This window comes from Schistocerca nitens, chromosome 3, assembly GCF_023898315.1.
Source record: "Schistocerca nitens isolate TAMUIC-IGC-003100 chromosome 3, iqSchNite1.1, whole genome shotgun sequence".
In the NCBI taxonomy this organism is placed as follows: domain Eukaryota; kingdom Metazoa; phylum Arthropoda; class Insecta; order Orthoptera; family Acrididae; genus Schistocerca; species Schistocerca nitens.
In genome coordinates, this window is record NC_064616.1 from 719,231,058 (window position 1) to 719,251,249 (window position 20,192).

Sequence of the window (20,192 nt, forward strand, 5' to 3'; positions counted from 1 at the left end):
AAAGAATTCGCGTTAGTATTTTGCAGCTGTGACTTATTAAACTGATAGTTCGGTAATTTTCACATCTGTCAACACCTGCTTTCTTTGGGATTGGAATTATTATATTCTTCTTGAAGTCTGTGGGTATTTCGCCTGTCTCATACATCTTGCTCACCAGATGGTAGAGTTTCGTCATGACTGGCTCTCCCAAGGCCATCAGTAGTTCTAATGGAATGTTGTCTACTCCCGGGGCCTTGTTTCGACTCAGGTCTTTCAGCGCTCTGTCAAACTCTTCACGCAGTATCTTAGCTCCCATTTCATCTTCATCTACATCCTCTTCCATTTCCATAATACTGTCCTCAAGTACATCGCCCTTGTATAAACCCTCTATATACTCCTTCCACCTTTCTGCCTTCCCTTCTTTGCTTAGAACTGGGTTGCCATCTGAGCTCTTGATGTTCATACAAGTGGTTCTCTTCTCTCCAAAGGTCTCTTTAATTTTCCTGTAGGCAGTATCTATCTTACCCCTAGTGAGACAAGCCTCTACATCCTTACATTTGTCCTCTAGCCATCCCTGCTTAGCCAGTTTGCACTTTCTGTCGATCTCATTTTTGAGACGTTTGTATTCCCTTTTGCCTGCTTCATTTACTGCATTTTTATATTTTCTCCTTTCATCAATTAAATTCAATATTTCTTCTGTTATCAAAGGATTTCTATTAGCCCTCGTCTTTTCACCTACTTGATCGTCTGCTGCCTTCACTACTTCATCCCTCAGAGCTACCCATTCTTCTTCTACTGTATTTCTTTCCCCCATTCCTGTCAATTGTTCCCTTATGCTCTCCCTGAAACTCTCTACAACCTCTGGTTCTTTCAGTTTATCCAGGTTCCATCTCCTTAAATTCCCACTTTTTTGCAGTTTCTTCAGTTTCAATCTGCAGTTCATAACCAATAGATTGTGGTCAGAATCCACATCTGCCCCTGGAAATGTCTTACAATTTAAAACCTGGTTCCTAAATCTCTGTCTTACCATTATATAATCTATCTGATACCTATTAGTATCTCCAGGATTCTTCCAGGTATACAACCTTCAATATACACATAAGGAAATACACTTTCACATACATTATTACATTATTTTTTATTCCAGAATTAAATTCAAATTAGACCCAATTCCCCTGTTCTGACCAAGGTTTTCTGAAGGTTTCCCTTCGTTGTAAGCAAGTGCTGGAACTGGAAATCTTTTCTCCGATATCCCCAATTGGGATTCCCTCTGCCCCTTTACCTTTATTGAACTAAGAAGTTGTTACTCGAACAAACTGCTCTACGTTTAGGAGTTGCAAATGAGAAATATTGAAAAAAAATCAATACGAAAATCATTTTCCATTAGTTAATGGACGAGAAGTATAAGTTTGTAAGCCCCTAGATGTACACTATCTCATAAAAAGTATCTGGATCCATTTCGGTGCAAACTAATATGGGGTGTATCCATCCTTAGCCTTTATTGCAGCTTGAACTCTGCTGGGTAAACGATCAAGGAGGTGTCTGAATGTCTATGGCGGAACGCCTGCCCATTCGTCCACAAGAGAAGAAACCAGAGAAGGTAGTGATGTTGGATGCTCGATTCTGGGGCGAGATCGACGTTCTAGCTCATCCCAAAGCTGTTTCATTGGGTTCCATGGAATTTTGGTAGGCCAGACCATTTCTGGAATGTTAATATTAACAAACCATTGCGTCACAGTTTTGGTTTATGACGGGTCCAATGGCATGCTGATACACATAATCATAATCTCTGCTGTGTTCCTCTACTGTAAGCAGAAGTGCTGTAAAATACATTCTTATCCTCCCACATTTAGCGTTTTCTTAAGTGCAGTAAGGGATCCAGAGCACAGCCACGAAAACACCCCCAAATTGTAACACCACCTCCTCTGTACTACGCACTACGCATGATGTCAGGTAGCGTTATCAGGCATTCGGCCAGCCGAAACGCTTCCATTGGATTGCCACAGATTACAGCGTTATTCATCAAACCAAATCAATCGTTTCCAGTCATCGACTGCAGTGGCGATGCTCTTTACACTACCTCAAGTGTCGCTTAGCATTGACTTTAAAACGTGTGGCTTATAAGGAGCTGCTCGACTGCTGCACTCGATTCTTTTAACTCCTAAAGCCGAGTCATTGCGCCACCTGCAGTGCTGGTAGCGCTTCTTAATTCACGAGTTATTTCTTCTGCTGCTTTCGTGCGACTTTTTATAACCACTGTCCGCAAGAATTGAAATGTCGCGGATGGATTTTGTACATCTAAATCTACATCTAATTACATACTCCGCAATCCGCGTGGAGGAGGGTACCTCGTACCACAACTAGCATCTTCTCTCCCTGTTCCACTCCCAAACAGAACGAGGGAAGAATGACTGCCTATATGCCTGTGTACGATCCCTAATCTCTCTTATCTTATCTTTGTAGTCTTTCCGCGAAATGTAAGTTGGCGGCAGCAAAATTGTACTGCAGTCAGCCTCAAATGCTGGTTCTCTAAATTTCCTCAGTAGCGATTCACGAAAAGAACGCCTCCTTTCCTCTAGAGACTCCCACCCGAGTTCCTGAAGCATTTCCGTAACACTCGCGTGATGATCAAACCTACCAGTAACAAATCTAGCAGCCCGCCTCTGAATTGCTTCTATGTCCTCCCTCAATCCGACCTGATAGGGATCCCAAACGCTCGAGCAGTACACAAGAATAGGTCGTATTAATATTTTATAAGCGGTCTCCTTTACAGATGAACCACATCTTCCCTTCCGATGACTTGTCCACGTTCGAAGCCACTGGCATCTCCTGACCGACCCATCTTGCTGTTGCTCCTCCTATACTGACAACACAACACAGCCCGCCTCCTATTATACCGGCAGGCCCGCCTATTGTGACATCAGGTGATCAATCCACATTACATAGGGGTGCCCGTCTACTTTTCATCAGATAGTATACAGCCCGGAAGCTCGTCACGATTTGTTCAGTCACACTGCTGTGAGACCGTGCATTGATACACGGAATGAAGTACGTAGTGAGATATGAAGCTGTAACTGGCCTGTGGTCGCCGTCAGGGGAGAGCTGCCGCAGGGCGAGCGGCGGGTGGCCGCGGTCCCGCGCCTGGAGCAGGTCGCGGAGCCTGCGCAGCGCGTCGTCGCCCTCGTACAGCAGCGCGTACGATCTCCAGCCCAGCGCCCTCACAACATCGGCCAGCGCCTGTCCCATAAACACACACAAGGTTGTTACCACTGGGCATTTATCAGGATTAATCCAATGATTTACACGCAGTTTCAAAAATACTCATTCGATTTCACAATAATATGTCTTCTAGATGGATGAAGAAAGAAATTGGGGTTCGACCCGCCAGGGCAGCCGAGCGCGCTAACGCGCTGCTTCCTGGACTCGGGTCGGCGCGCCGGCCCCGGATCGAAACCGCCCGGAGGATTAACGACGAAGCCCGGTGTGCCGGCCAGCCTGGATGTGGTTTTTAGGTGGTTTTCCACATCCCGCTAGGTGAATACCGGGCTGGTCCCCACGATCCGCCTCAGTTACACGCGTCGCAGACATTTGAAACGCGTCCGCACTATTTCACAATTTACACTAGACGCAGACAGTTGGGGTACACTGATTCCGTCCTGGGGGTACGGGGTGGCGGCAGGAAGGGCATCTGGCCATCCCTCAAACTAACATTGCCAAATCCGCTGTAACCACGCCGACCCTGCGATCGCTGCGGGACTCTGGCGTAAGCGAAAGAAAGAGAAGAAAAAAGAAGAAAGAAACTGGGGTTCATTTTAATTTATACATAGACTAAAAAAAGTAAAGGAAAGAACCATGAGATTCTAAAAGTGTATATGTTTCACATGAATACACGTACAAGTTTAGGATGCCCTTTACAATTAGTAATTGACAGTTTCAGAGTTTCACTTCAGCTTTCACAGATATTCAGTGTCCCCTTATCCGGATGCGCGACAAAAATCCAGAAAATATTAATCTCGTCTCATATTTTTTCCAACATGTCTGCTACTGCTATTGCAATGTGGCGTCGCAGTTTGCCCAACCGTAGTCGAAGAGGAGGCGTGAGAAGTCATTTGTAGACCCTCATCACAACAAAACGTCACAAGCCGTGTGATCGGACGAACGTGGAGGCCAATGGTGATATGCGAGATTCATAGGCCACTTAAATCCGATCAATCTTGAGGCAGTTGATTCTTATGAAATACACTCCTGGAAATGGAAAAAAGAACACATTGACACCGGTGTGTCAGACCCACCATACTTGCTCCGGACACTGCGAGAGGGCTGTACAAGCAATGATCACACGTACGGCACAGCGGACACACCAGGAACCGCGGTGTTGGCCGTCGAATGGCGCTAGCTGCGCAGCATTTGTGCACCGCCGCCGTCAGTGTCAGCCAGTTTGCCGTGGCATACGGAGCTCCATCGCAGTCTTTAACACTGGTAGCATGCCGCGACAGCGTGGACGTGAACCGTATGTGCAGTTGACGGACTTTGAGCGAGGGCGTATAGTGGGCATGCGGGAGGCCGGGTGGACGTACCGCCGAATTGCTCAACACGTGGGGTTTGAGGTCTCCACAGTACATCGATGTTGTCGCCAGTGGTCGGCGGAAGGTGCACGTGCCCGTCGACCTGGGACCGGACCGCAGCGACGCACGGATGCACGCCAAGACCGTAGGATCCTACGCAGTGCCGTAGGGGACCGCACCGCCACTTCCCAGCAAATTAGGGACACTGTTGCTCCTGAGGTATCGGCGCGGACCATTCGCAACCGTCTCCATGAAGCTGGGCTACGGTCCCGCACACCGTTAGGCCGTCTTCCGCTCACGCCCCAACATCGTGCAGCCCGCCTCCAGTGGTGTCGCGACAGGCGTGAATGGAGGGACGAATGGAGACGTGTCGCCTTCAGCGATGAGAGTCGCTTCTGCCTTGGTGCCAATGATGGTCGTATGCGTGTTTGGCGCCGTGCAGGTGAGCGCCACAATCAGGACTGCATACGACCGAGGCACACAGGGCCATCACCCGGCATCATGGTGTGGGGAGCGATCTCCTACACTGGCCGTACACCACTGGTGATCGTCGAGGGGACACTGAATAGTGCACGGTACATCCAAACCGTCATCGAACCCATCGTTCTACCATTCCTAGACCGGCAAGGGAACTTGCTGTTCCAACAGGACAATGCACGTCCGCATGTATCCAGTGCCACCCAACATGCTCTAGAAGGTGTAAGTCAACGACCCTGACCAGCAAGATCTCCGGATCTGTCCCCCATTGAGCAGGTTTGGGACTGGATGAAGCGTCGTCTCACGCGGTCTGCACGTCCAGCACGAACGCTGGTCCAACTGAGGCGCCAGGTGGAAATGGCATGGCAAGCCGTTCCACAGGACTACATCCAGCATCTCTACGATCGTCTCCATGGGAGAATAGCAGCCTGCATTGCTGCGAAAGGTGGATATACACTGTACTAGTGCCGACATTGTGCATGCTCTGTTGCCTGTGTCTATGTGCCTGTGGTTCTGTCAGTGTGATCATGTGATGTATCTGACCCCAGGAATGTGTCAATAAAGTTTCCCCTTCCTGGGACAATGAATTCACGGTGTTCTTATTTCAATTTCCAGGAGTCTATATACTTATATGGACATGTCCGAAAGAACAGACACCATATCCATATAAGTATATAGTCCTGGCAATACCGGCCATGACCTTCCTCTTCTGAGCGGATGCACACATATTCCCCGAACTCTTACGGGGCTTGGTAAGAATATCTTCCACTAGTTGTATGTTGGGGTGGGACACTGCAAATGTAGTGTGTGGACATACAAGGTGAGAATGTGATCTCGCGGGAGACGTGCACGAGATAGTCCCTGCAGTCGGGCTATCGTCTGTGCCCTCGGTGGCTCAGATGGATAGCGCCTCTGCCATGTAAGCAAGTAATCCCGGGTTCGAATCCCCGTCGGGGCACAAAGTTTCAACTGTCTCCGTTGACTGATATCAACGCCCGTCAGCAGCTGAAGGTATTAATATAATTATAATTTAATTAATTAACAGTTCATCTAATTTTATTATTGAATTGATGCTACCAAATTAATTCTGCCACGTCCACAAACACTATCGAGGTATTGTCTACATAGAGGACAGTCGGTTGGAGGGAGTCGGACAAATTTAACATTCCTCGTTTAATTAAGATAGAAAACGCCCAAGATGGGGAAATCTATCTCGGTTTTCTGGCCGTTAATTCGAACCGTCGTGCAGCCATGCGGTGGTGGAGGCACCGACAGTTCTCCCGCGTTCTAAGAACTCACGCCAGTACAGGTCATCCAACTTGAGGGCCGGAACTCACCCACTCCAGGCAGCCTGTACAGCAGCAACGGTTGCACCTCTGTTAGTAGTTACAAGGACATTTTCGTGTACCGCGGAGGTGCACCATAGCTCATTGACCGAATCTTAAAATAAGCTGCGGAGTAGTTCTCCACTCCCATGCCGTTGCAGTTTTAGATGTGTCAACATCGCAAGGTTTAGTGTATGGCAGTTACCGTCATTTAGCGGCTAGTATTCCCATTAACGTAGAAGCAGCCTAGGTTAGTCATCCACGACCCACTAATGATGTTTACAGTTACTAAGTACATCACAGTTACAGTGGTTGCGACTGTACTACCGCTACGTCTGCGGACGATACTGGCGCTACAGATCGACAAGTTTAAGATGTTATGGCCGACGTCTGTTACTTTCATCGAAAGCGTGACCAATGGTTAGTTTCTTCTGTCACAGCGATACCGTTATTTCATTTCTGTGCTCTCTCTGTGGACTGGTCTTTATTCTGAATACGGTTTTGTTGTGTGAACATGTGTACTTTCAACTTGTCCTACAGCATGTAAGTCTATTGCTCGCCAGCGGCTACATTCTGTGAATGATAATTTACGAAAAATTGTGTCAGGCCTACCTCATTATCCCGACTTTCATTGTGTGTAGCTTCCCTAATGGCCCTGCTGTAAACCAGTTCCTTATTAGTGATGAAGCACCCGTTGTAAGGAATGAAGTCCGACACCTGGGACAGAATATTCCCAGGTGAGTGATCTGCTAGGGAACAATGTTAGTTGGTGATTCTTTGCTAATCTGCTACAGTTAGATCCACCAACACACAAAGGCTAGATTTTCTCTCGCGAATCGATGAAAAACGCACTAAACTCTTGAGAGCCGGTCTCGTTCTCGACTACGTTACGTTGCTGCAACTGTATGTTTCTCATGTTATTACGGTTCACTTTACCACTTAAATGGAAGGTAATCTCATCAATGAACATCAAACACGAAAAGAGATTACTACCTTCTTCCACAATGATTTCACTAAGTTTCACACGTTGCTGTTTACCACAATAATGAAGGACTTGTAGCAACTTAATCCTCTATGGTTTGAAAGACTAAAGTCACCGAACAGCACGCCATACTGGTGCATCATGAATTGCAAAACCTCGGCTGACACGACGAGCAGATATTTGCGGACTGTTTGTAAACCTCACTTCACTGTGCTCAACGTCTGGAACGAACTGACTGGGGCGACCTCCCGACTTCCCCTTACATTAACAGCTTGAAACTGCACGCGCCATCGTCGAATCCTGTGCCCTGTAGAAGTATGAGTGCCGTACTCATGACTATAGCCATGCGGCGCAGGTGTAACTCAAGTTCACCTGTTCAAACTGACGGTCGCAGGTTCGAATCCTGCCTCGGGCATGGATGTGTGTGATGTCCTTAGGTTAGTTAGGTTTAAGTAGTTCTAAGTTCTAGGGGACTAATGACCACAGCAGTTGAGTCCCATAGTGCTCAGAGCCATTTGAACCATTTTGTTCAAACTGATACGCAAAACGCCTATTGTTGCTGGGTTAGCGCTATATCGGCTCGTCGCACATTGGATAATTAACAAGCAAGTGATCTAAATCCACCCATAACAGCAACCAACTGCAGCGGTTGCCTAACGCTAGCCTCAAGGTAAACTTTTAATTTCTAAGCACAAATATAATCCAACCAGAATTTCTATTTCCATTCATATAGAAGGTATAGTATTTTGAAATCGGATGAATCTTCTTTAAACATATTGTACAATATAATGAAAGAAACATTCCGATCTGTAGCACTGTTGAACGGAAGTTTGGTAAGAAAGTCTCTGCTTGTGCCTGAGAGAACCACAAGGCGCCTGGAAACACACATGGAAAAGTTAGAGAGAGGCGAGACATATCTCGCTGCAGATGCTGTCCAGTAACCCACTGCACAAGGTGGACACATGGAAACAGGCTGGCAAAATACACGGTACCGTCACATTAATGTGACTATAGCCAATATTCAACTTCAGCTTGCAATAACCACTCACTAACGGTATGTGGCAGCACTAGAAATGAAGGATATACATGCGTTGGATAGAAATTATTGGCATCACTGCCGTAACACGAAGTATATGCGTCACACGGCATGCCTGCTGTCTGTAGCTGATGAGGTGGTCAGTTGAAGTAGTCCCCTGAGCTGCGATGGTTGCGTTTGAGTCAGTCGCTGTGTGTACCGTCTGTAAGTGCGAGAGGCCAGTTCAAGCGGCCTAACAGCGTGTTCCCCCCCCCCCCCCCCCCCAAGAACCATGGACCTTGCCGTTGGTGGGGAGGCTTGCGTGCCTCAGCGATACAGATGGCCGTACCGTAGGTGCAACCACAACGGAGGGGTATCTGTTGAGATGCCAGACAAACATGTGGTTCCTGAGGAGGGGTAGCAGCCTTTTCAGTAGATGCAGGGGCAACAGTCTGGATGATTGACTGATCTGGCCTTGTAACATTAACCAAAACGGCCTTGCTGTGCTGGTACTGCGAACGGCTGAAAGCAAGGGGAAACTACAGCCGTAATTTTTCCGAGGACATGCAGCTTTACTGTATGATTAAATGATGATGGCGTCCTCTTGGGTAAAATATTCCGGAGGTAAAATAGTCCCCCATTCGGATCTCCGGGCGGGGACTACTCAAGAGGACGTCGTTATCAGGAGAAAGAAAACTGGCGTTCTACGGATCAGAGCGTGGAATGTCAGATCCTTTAATCGGGCAGGTAGGATAGAAAATTTGAAAAGGGAAATGGATAGGTCAAAGTTAGATATAGTGGGAATTAGTGAAGTTCGGTGGCAGGAGGAACAAGACTTTTGGTCTGGTGATTACAGGGTTATAAATACAAAATCAAATAGGGGTAATGCAGGAGTAGGTTTAATAATGAATAAAAAAAATAGGAGTGCGGGTTAGCTACTACAAACAGCATAGTGAACGCATTATTGTGGCCAAGATAGACACAAAGCCCATGCCTACTACAGTAGTACAAGTTTATATGCCAACTAGCTCTGCAGATGATGAAGAAATAGATGAAATGTATGACGAGATAAAAGAAATTATTCAGGTAGTGAAGGGAGACGAAAATTTAATAGTCATGGGTGACTGGAATTCGTCAGTAGGAAAAGGGAGAGAAGGAAACATAGTAGGTGAATATGGATTGGGGGGAAGAAATGAAAGAGGAAGCCGCCTTGTAGAATTTTGCACGGAGCATAACTTAATCATAGCTAACACTTCGTTCAAGAATCATAAAAGAAGGTGGTATACCTGGAAGAATCCTGGAGATTCTAAAAGGTATCAGATAGATTATATAATGATAAGACAGAGATTTAGGAACCAGGTTTTAAATTGTAAGACATTTCTAAGGGCAGACGTGGATTCTGACCACAATCTATTGGTTATGAACTGCAGATTGAAACTGAAGAAACTGCAAAAAGGTGGGAATTTAAGGAGATGGGACCTGGATAAACTGAAAGAACCAGAGGTTGTACAGAGTTTTAGGGAGAGCATAAGGGAACAATTGACAGGAATGGGGGAAAGAAATACAGTAGAAGAAGAATGGGTAGCTCTGAGGGATGAAGTAGTGAAGGCAGCAGACGATCAAGTAGGTGAAAAGACGAGGGCTAATAGAAATCCTTGGATAACAGATGAAATATTGAATTTAATTGATGAAAGGAGAAAATATAAAAATGCAGTAAATGAAGCAGGCAAAAAGGAATACAAACGTCTCAAAAATGATATCGACAGGAAGTGCAAAATGGCTAAGCAGGGATGGCTAGAGGACAAATGTAAGGATGTAGAGGCTTGTCTTACTAAGGTAAGATAGATACTGCCTACAGGAAAATTAAAGAGACCTTTGGAGAGAAGAGAACCACTTGTATGAATATCAAGAGCTCAGATGGCAACCCAGTTCTAAGCAAAGAAAGGGAAGGCAGAAAGGTGGAAGGAGTATATAGAGGGTTTATACAAGGGCAATGTACTTGAGGACAATATTATGGAAATGGAAAAGGATGTAGATGTAGACGAAATCGGAGATAAGATACTGCGTGAAAAGTTTGACAGAGCACTGAAAGACCTGAGTCGAAACAAGGTCCCTGGAGTAGACAACATTCCATTGGAACTACTGTTGGCCTTGGGAGAGCCAGTCATGACAAAACTCTACCATCTGGTGAGCAAGATGTATGAGACAGGCGAAATACCCTCAGACTTCAAGAAGAATATAATAATTCCAATCCCAAAGAAAGCAGGTGTTGACAGATGTGAAAATTACCGAACTATCAGTTTAATATGTCACAGCTGCAAAATACTAACGTGAATTCTTTACAGACGAATGGAAAAACTGGTAGAAGCGGACCTCGGGGAAGATCAGTTTGGATTCCGTAGAAATGTTGGAACACGTGAGGCAATACTAACCTTACGACTTACCTTAGAAGAAAGATTAAGAAAAGGCAAACCTACGTTTCTAGCATTTGTAGACTTAGAGAAAGCTTTTGAAAATGTTAACTGGAATACTCTCTTTCAAATTCTGAAGGTGCAAGGGGTAAAATACAGGGAGCGAATGGCTATTTACAATTTGTACAGAAACCAGATGGCAGTTATAAGAGTCGAGGGGCATGAAAGCGATGCAGTGGTTGGGAAAGGAGTGAGACAGGGTTGTAGCCTCTCCCCGATGTTATTCAATCTGTATATTGAGCAAGCAGTAAAGGAAACAAAAGAAAAATTCGGAGTAGGTATTAAAATTCATGGAGAAGAAGTAAAAACTTTTAGGTTCGCCGATGACATTGTGATTCTGTCAGAGACAGCAAAGGACTTGGAAGAGCAGTTGAACGGAATGGACAGTGTCTTGAAAGGAGGATATAAGATGAACATCAACAAAAGCAAAACGAGGATAATGGAATGCAGTCAAATTAAGTCGGGTGATGCTGAGGGAATTAGATTAGGAAATGAGACACTTAAGGTAGTAAAGGAGTTTTGCTATTTAGGGAGTAAAATAACTGATGATGTTCGAAGTAGAGAGGATATAAAATGTAGACTGGCAATGGCAAGGAAAGCGTTTCTCAAGAAGAGAAATTTGTTAACATCGAGTATAGATTTAAGTGTGAGGAAGTCGTTTCTGAAAGTATTTGTATGGAGTGTAGCCATGTATGGAAGTGAAACATGGACAATAACTAGTTTGGACAGGAAGAGAATAGAAGCTTTCGAAATGTGGTGCTACAGAAGAATGCTGAAGATAAGGTGGGTAGATCACGTAACTAATGAAGAGGTATTGAATAGGATTGGGGAGAAGAGAAGTTTGTGGCACAACTTGACTAGAAGAAGGGATCGGTTGCTAGGACATATTTTGAGGCATCAAGGGATCACAAATTTAGCATTGGAGGGCAGCGTGGAGGGTAAAAATCGTAGAGGGAGACCAAGAGATCAATACACTAAGCAGATTCAGAAGGATGTAGGTTGCAGTAGGTACTGGGAGATGAAGAAGCTTGCACAGGATAGAGTAGCATGGAGAGCTGCATCAAACCAGTCTCAGGACTGAAGACCACAACAACAACAACAACAACAGCGTGTTTAGGAAACACGATCAACGCGCGTAGATCAAGGTTGAAGTGGCCTGTGGTCGGAGCGCTCAACAATGTTTCCTTCTGGCACTGCATACCATCATCCATCATAACAATGTGCTATGCCACCCGACGAACCCCGTGCAGGAGTTCCTGCATGCGTGACGGTGGCAGATACTGGAACATGCACCGTAGTCACCCGATACGCGTCCGTGCGATTACGATCTGTTCGCCAAAATGTAGGACTCTCTTCGTGGCACGCGCTATAACAGAAGACAAGACATCATCCGTACCATAGGGCGGTCCTTGAGAGACATCGATTGAGATGGATTCGCTGACGGTGTACGACGGCTTCCACCTGTGCGAGAGAAGGAGATCGAGATGGGGGCGATTATATTGAGGGCATTTAATACAACGAACGTCTGCCAATAAAGTATAGTATGAATTATGACCGTGTTGCCACTAATTTTTACCCAACCCATGTACAAACCATATCGAGGAGACGCACAAAATGTGTCAGTCGTTCTGGTAATGTGGAAAGGGAACGGTTCTTCTGACGACCGGATTGCGGGCCAAGAGTTGAATAATTTCCTTAATAGCTAGTCGTAAACTGTTCGCTTGCCGCCGTGGTCAAGGTATATCGTGTATGGCCGAGTGACGCTATCCAAAGCCGACGCCCAGGCAAATATGGTGCACCACGGGCCATAGATAACAGGGCTCAGCGAGGGCTGCTGGGATTTGTGCAGGGGAATAGACGTCCAACTTTTGAGCAGCTGACCGCCCAGATGAACCTAGGGACTACTAACAGTGCTTCCTCAACAACCATTCAGCGAACATTGGTGCATATGAGCATCCTTACCACTAGCCAGGTTCATGCACGAAGCCGACTGCTGTTCATCGGCGACAAAGGCAGTACCGATACTGGACGTCCACTGAGTGGAGACAGGTGGCCTTTTCAGATGAATCACGTTTTATGCTCCATCGGACTGGAAGTAAAAACGCTGCAACAATCCTCGGAAGGGTTCGGGCCAGAGGAGAGAGCATTTTGGTCAGGGGAATGTTTTTGTGTCATTCCCTGGATGATTTCGTCATTCTGGAAGGTATGATGGATCAATACAAGTATGTATCTATCCCTGGTAACAACGTCCACCCTCAAATGCAATTTGTTTTTCCTCCACGCAGTGGCATCTATCAGCAGGACAGTGTATCGTGTTACACAGATCGCACTGTACAGGGATGATTCTAGAAGTACCTGGCTACCAAACTCCCCGGATTTAAATCCAATCGAGAGTCTGTGGGACCACCTCTATCAGGCTGTTCGCGCCACGGATCATCAACCGAGAAAACTATTGTAGCTGGACACGGCACTGGAGTCGGCATAGCTACACATCCCTGTTGGTACCTTCCAGAATCCCACTGGCTGTCTTCCTGCTGCAAGAGGTGGTAATTCAGGCTTTTGACAGATGGTCATTTCAGTCTGACTGGACAGTGTATTTCATACACCTTTATGAAGACAGGAAACCCATGTTATACCATCCACGCTGTGTGAGGATAATGTAAGTTGGTTTGCCTGTCATAAGCCGCATGAAATATGTTCCGGGTCAGTTTTATATTTCCATCCCTATAGATGCACGACTGAAGAACCCCCGCTGATCCATGTTGTTATCCTATCGGTGGTAAGAATATAATAGGGATTGTTGTCACCCGACAAACTGACGACTCAGTGGAACGTAAAGTTTTTCAGATCCTGGAGAAACTGAATGGCAACTCAGGACGACGCAGGAATTCATTTGGAGAGGGCCTTTTCTGGATTAACAGTTAGCGTGAAGAAAAAGCGTTACACTACTGCAAGAAAATTGATACCGAATAATTTAACTGGTAAGATGAAGAAGCTGAGCTATCCAATCCGATGGATGTACACATCCACAGAAAGCTTTTAAAAATCCTTCAGCGAGGTTCTCCTACAGTGTAGAAGGCTTTGCTGTGAGTTTGTAACCTCGCTGCTAGTTTTAATGATAGACACTTCACTGCTAGGTCTCATGCGAAGCAGCGGTGGGATTTTCACTGGCGTAATGAGTAAACTATTACTTAGCCGTCCGTCGGTAATTTGATTATGAGCACAATGACTGTCATTCAGAGTTGCAACCAGCAGATAACTGTCAGAGTGCAGCACGGACTACAGCCACACACAAAGCAGTTAGACACAACAAACCATCGTCCAGATGCTGCCTACTGACCCGTGCCACCTGACACAAGTACACCACCAACTTACTGCGACAAACCGCCTGGTAATAACAAACACTGAAGCACTCACGCAAAGTCCTTCCAATATTTTATTTGCCTCAAAGTAACAACTGAACCTGGGACAGCAGCGGCGAGATTTTCATTGGCGTAATGGGCAAACTATTACTTAGCAAATGGTAACCGTAATCAATGTAACAGGGTCTAAAACCGATATTTGTAAAAATAAAACGATTTTAATATTTTGCATTTACATTGTTGCACATGACGCATCTAATCCCTTTATTTGATACTGTAAATACCACATTCGACTGTAATTACTTATTAATTAATAAATATGATCAACATTAATTAGCTAAAAACGTGGTGTCCTATCAGACCTACCATCAAATTATTGTCGTCAAACACCGGCCTAAGCAAACGCATCACACATGAAATACATGTGAGGCGAGGCTGGAGCCGTGTCCTGAAACGATGGGGCGTTCATTACCTCGACAGTGTATTTGATATGTACACTACTGGCCATTAAAATTGCTACACCAAGAAGAAATGCAGGTGATAAACGGGTATTCATTAGACAAATATATTATTCTAGACTGACATGTGATTACATTTTCACACAATTTCGGTGAAATCAGAAATCAGTACCCAGAACAATCACCTCTGGCCGTAATAACGGCCTTGATACGCCTCGGCATTGAATCAAACAGAGCTTGGATGGCGTGTACAGGTACAGCTACCCATGCAGCTTCAACACGAGACCACAGTTCATCAAGAATAGTGACTGGCGTATTGTGACGAGCCAGTTGCTCGGCCACCATTGACCAGACGTTTTCAATTGGTGAGAGATCTCGAGAATGTGCTGGCCAGGGCAGAAGTCGAACATTTTCTGTATCCAGAAAGGCCCGTACAGGACCTGCAAATTGCGGTCGTGCATTATCCTGCTGAAATGTAGGGTTTCGCAGGGATCGAATGAAGGGTAGAGCCACGTGTCGTAATACATCTGAAATGTAACGTTCACTGTTCAAAGTGCCGTCAATGCGATCAAGAGGTGACCGAGACGTGTAATCTGTGGCACTCCATACCATCACGCCGGGTGATACGCCAGTATGTCGATGACGAATACACGCTTCCAATGTGCGTTCACCGCGTTGTCGCCAAACACGGATGCTGTAAACAGAACCTGGATTCATCCGAAAAAATGACGTTTTGCCATTCGTGCACCCAGGTTCGTCGTTGAGTACACCATCGCAGGCGCTCCTGTCTGTGATGCAGCGTCAAGGGTAACTGCAGCCATGGTCTCCGAGCTGATAGTCCATGCTGCTGAAAACGTCGTCGAACTGTTCGTGCAGATGGTTGTTGTCTTGCAAACATCCCCATCTATTGACTCAGGAATCGAGACTTGGTTGCACGATCCGTTACAGCCATGCGGATAAGATGCCTGTCATCTCGACTGCTAGTGATACGAGGCCGTTGGGATCCAGCACGGCGTTCCGTATTACCCTCCTGAACACACCGATTCCATATTCTACTAACAGTCATTGGATATCGACCAACGCGAGCAGCAATGTCGCGATACGATAAACCGCAATCGCGATGGGCTACAATCCGACCTTTATCAACGTCGGAAACGTGATGATACGCATTTCTCCTCCTTACACGAGGCATCACAACAACGTTTCACCAGGCAACGCCGGTCAACTTCTGTTTCTGTATGAGAAATCGGTTGGAAACTTTCCTGTCAGCGCGTTGTAGGTGTCGCCACCGGCGCCAACCTTGTGTGAATGCTCTGAAAAGCTAATCATTTGCATATCACAGCATCTTCTTCCTGACGTCTGTAGCACGTCATCTTCGTAGTAAAATATACACGATAGGCTATCAGGAGAGTACTGCAACATACTGACTAAAGGCGGGTAACCAAGCCAAACTCCGGAGGTAAGAGCGTGGCTGCAAATCACGGTCCAGCGCGCGCGCAGGGAGTGTTGGCGTCCAGCTTAAAGTAACCGGACTCCGATTCCCCGTCATGGTCGACTCGTTGTATTCGTAGGTCTGCGGCCAACGATGCCTTAGTAACACCAATGCTGGTTCTCGTGTCTTGCTAAGTATAAATCCCGTGCCTCCATTAATCAGGTCGTCATTTGTATGTATTGCGATTGCTTGTTTGATGATGGAGTCTCATTGCGTAGAGGTGGGCGAAAGGATCTTTGTCTCTCCGTAGTTCAAGCTATGCCCCATGTCAAGACAGTGTGAAGCAACAGTAGACTTCTCTGCTGATCTAATGTGGTGTGGCGTCTATGTTCAGCGCATCTATCTTTAACAGTGCAACACGCCTGGCCACTGGATTTTTTATATCCCTGGCCTCCTTAGACATCGGTTGTCTTTAACAAAACCCAAAATCCCTTGCAGTCGCGCTGGAGGGTGGAAGATATTTCTTCAATATCCAGTCGATCTTAAAGGACACACCACCTACATGGAAAAAAAAATCCTCGTGGGGTTCTTCGTTTCTTCTGCCTGTTCTTGAGGTTTGATACTTGCAGGTTGAAAGACATTTCGAATCTGCTTATCAGAGAACCTTTTCTGCAGAGAAACAAAGAGAAGATCTCTAAGCGCTACTGATAAGCTCTTAGAATCTGAGATAGCTCTAGCCGTATGGAAGAGAGACCGTAATACAACACTATTTTGGATTGGTGACGGTAGCTCGTAGATATAGATCAGTTTGAGTTTGTTTGCGGAACACACTGTAACTCAAGGAACCGCAATCTTTTCTGCGGACCAAGACAACTTGGGTCTAAGGAGACCAGGGATATACAAAATCCCGTGCCAGTGTGGGGGTCATACATTGGGCAGACGTATCGCACTGTTACTATAGCTGCACTGAACATAGACACCACTCCTGACACGTGACATAGCACGAATTATGGAGAGACAAAGATGCCTACGCACGCCTCCAAGCACTAGGACTTCATCATCAAAGAAGCAGTCGAAATACGTTTAAGTGACGAGATACCGGATTTCAACTTATCAAGACTTGGGAACCAGCGCTGGCAGACCAACGAATCCAGCGCGTTAACAGAGACAGGTAATCGGAGCCGTCACATTTAAACTGGGGGCCAACACTCATCCCGAGCTCGCGCTAGGTCGTGATTTGCCGGCGTGCTTTTCCGCGACGCGCATGAGAAGACCGTGGCCTGTTTCTCCAGTAGGGGCTCTAGATGTCGACGGCCTCGATGATTCGTCTATGATGACGTTATACCGCACACTTTGGCGCCTGCGTTTTTATCGCGATCCAGTGCATATACCGGAAAGCCACTGCAGCGACACGCCATTAGCCAGGTTGGATCCCGGAAGCACTTACTGCTTGGAGCATTTACGAGACACTAAGCAGAAAAACTGTCGTAATTTCGTTCTTATGACTAGTGGAAGATTGTTAGGGCCTGACAGGTGAGACGTATTTCGAGACTAGCTAGAGATTAGGGACGTTGGTAGAGGGAAAACGCAGGTCAATGGCCCCTGTTGAGCTGTGACCAACTCACGGCCGGTAGGCGAAGTTATGTCAGACACTAACAGGTTCGCAAATATTGACAACCTCCCACTACCACTACCACCACTAGGAACAATGGAGAACCCAGCCACCAACATGGCTACGCCAGAGACAACGAAGACCCACCTACATGAACGAAAGCAATCGAGGAACGAGGCAGAAGAGGGGAGAAGACAATGAAGAAAAACGGCATTAGGATAAATCAGGATATTCCAACAAGACCTTTTACAGAAAGAAAGCAGTTCAGAAGAAAACAGAAAAGGAAAATCTAACGATGGTTCACATTCTTATGTAAAAACGGAAGTTCAAGAATACGACTACGAATAACAGTTCATCAACGTCCTTCATCGGAGATCCATGCGTCGGAAGATTGCGCAAAGGACACAAGAACAGAAAAAAAGGAAGATGAACATCAACTAACAAATACGACGGTTTGGCAACAACTTCTAATGAGCTACCTGTACAACAGATCACAGAACCACAAGCCAACGTTGAGAAGAAACAATCAGCAACGCCGTTAGTCATCCACTACGACGCAAACCATACAAAACTTAAGAAGTCTATGAAAAACGTGACGGTAGGAAGCCTCAGCGGAATATTCAAAGGAGAAAACATATCATACAATTTTCATAGCATGGAATACTATACAAGAGGATTCAATTTTTGCCAAGACAACAAAAAACCGTTCCACACCCAACAGAAATAAAAAAAAGGTATTTGAAAGTGGTCATCAGATACCAGTCATGAGATACAAAAGAAGAAGAAGAAGTCCTGCAGGATCTTCGAAACACAGGCTTCACGGTCCGAGAAGTGCACCAGCATCACAAGAAGGATCCCAAAACTGGACAACTGGTTCCACAACCTGTATTTACGTTTACTCTGCCAAACAATCGGAGCCTAGATGCCATCTAGAATGTCAAATATATAAGTTGCGTAAACGTCACAATAGAAAATTATATTCTACGAGAGGTTCTCCTCATTGAACAAATTGCCATAAATGGAGTCATACAAGAAACTACTGTTGGCTCCTAGCAAAATACGTTAGATGCGGAGGACCCAAAAAAAGTGAAGCTTGTACTCACCGAAGGACAAACCAGCCAAATGGTCAAATTGCAAAGAAGATTATCATCCAGAAAATCGGAAAGAATGCAAGAAAGCCTAGGGAGGCATCCGAACCCACGAGGCACGAACCAATGCCAAACCAAAAACTACAACCTTGACTGCACTGAAAATAGTGACACCAACAACGACGAAAGAACCACTTATGACAACACAAGCCAGCACATCAATAACGAGAACAACCAAACATCAAGATACATTAAGGAGAATGCACTCAAAAGGAAAACTGCATTCAGGAGTACTGAGCAACAAGGCAGAGGAGGTGACAGGAAACTAGGACAACAACACAAAAAAACTAGAAGCTGGTGAAGCTCTATCAAAGGTCGCCAAACTGTTAAACTCCCTAAAAAGCGGCAACTTATTCCAAAAATTGATTCAATTGCGGACGAAGCAGAGGAAAGCACTCGACACGATTACTAAGTGATTGTCTTAGTCATAAAACTAATGCATATCGTTGACTAAAAGTCACACCATGGTAAGAAGATGCACGAAGGATTTAAAAATCCGCATTTGGAATGCGAATAGAGTTTGAAACAAGAAAGCGGAACTACAGTACTTTGTCTCCTCTAACAATACTGGCTCTCTATTATTAACAGAAACACATCACCACGTGTCTGAAACCTTCCGACTATGGAATATGAACATGTTATTGAACGGACAGGTTAGAAGAGGAGGTGGGACGGACTTGTTCCTCCGCAACAGCATCACGCATCGGGCAAAAAGACTGCGACCATTACAACAACTTGGGGTAACGACAGTAACCTTCTGAGAAACAGCAGGACAAGTAACGTTGGTAGCGGCTTACGTAAGACCAAATACCCAGTTAATGCGTGAAGATCTACAGACGACATTTCACAGTTTGGACAAAGTACTTCTCGGTGGCGAAATCAACGCCAAAGACCTGATGTCACACTGCCAGAACAAATCCGAATGGGGAACAGCTCTTGAACTTGGAGGGAGATCTTTATACCACCATATGGGAACCTCTCGAGCCTACCCATAGCCCCATACAAACTGATTATCGACCTGATGTATTGGACGTAGCGATACTTAAGAGGGAGCTACAGGGTGAAGGTAGACACTCCAGTGGCGATGCGCTCAGCGACGAAAAGGGCTTCGACGACGAAAATGAGGGCTTATCAGGTCAAAGCAGCAGAAAGCATCCAACCGCTAGTAGGGGCGGTAGTTATTATGAACTAAAATTACGTTTGTAATAATCATGGTGATAAGTTACTTTCATGTTTCAGATAACCCTATATTAATATTTTTAAATAAAAAATACAAATAAAAACTTCAATGCTTGCTTTATTCATTGCAGTAAACCCCATATGTGTACTACATTCCAGTATGCAGAAAAGAATTCTGAATCTGCGG

General features: G+C 45.7%; 1 protein-coding gene across 1 annotated transcript in view; it reads right to left on the reverse strand.

Annotated features, from left to right (window-relative positions):
* Positions 1-20,192, reverse strand: part of LOC126249404 (glutamate receptor ionotropic, kainate 2-like) — a 376,144-nt gene that overhangs the window by 319,683 nt on the left and 36,269 nt on the right. The window contains exon 4 of the mRNA XM_049951058.1: positions 3,032-3,216. Coding sequence (XP_049807015.1) covers positions 3,032-3,216 — 185 coding nt within the window. The remainder of the gene's footprint in view (positions 1-3,031; positions 3,217-20,192) is intronic.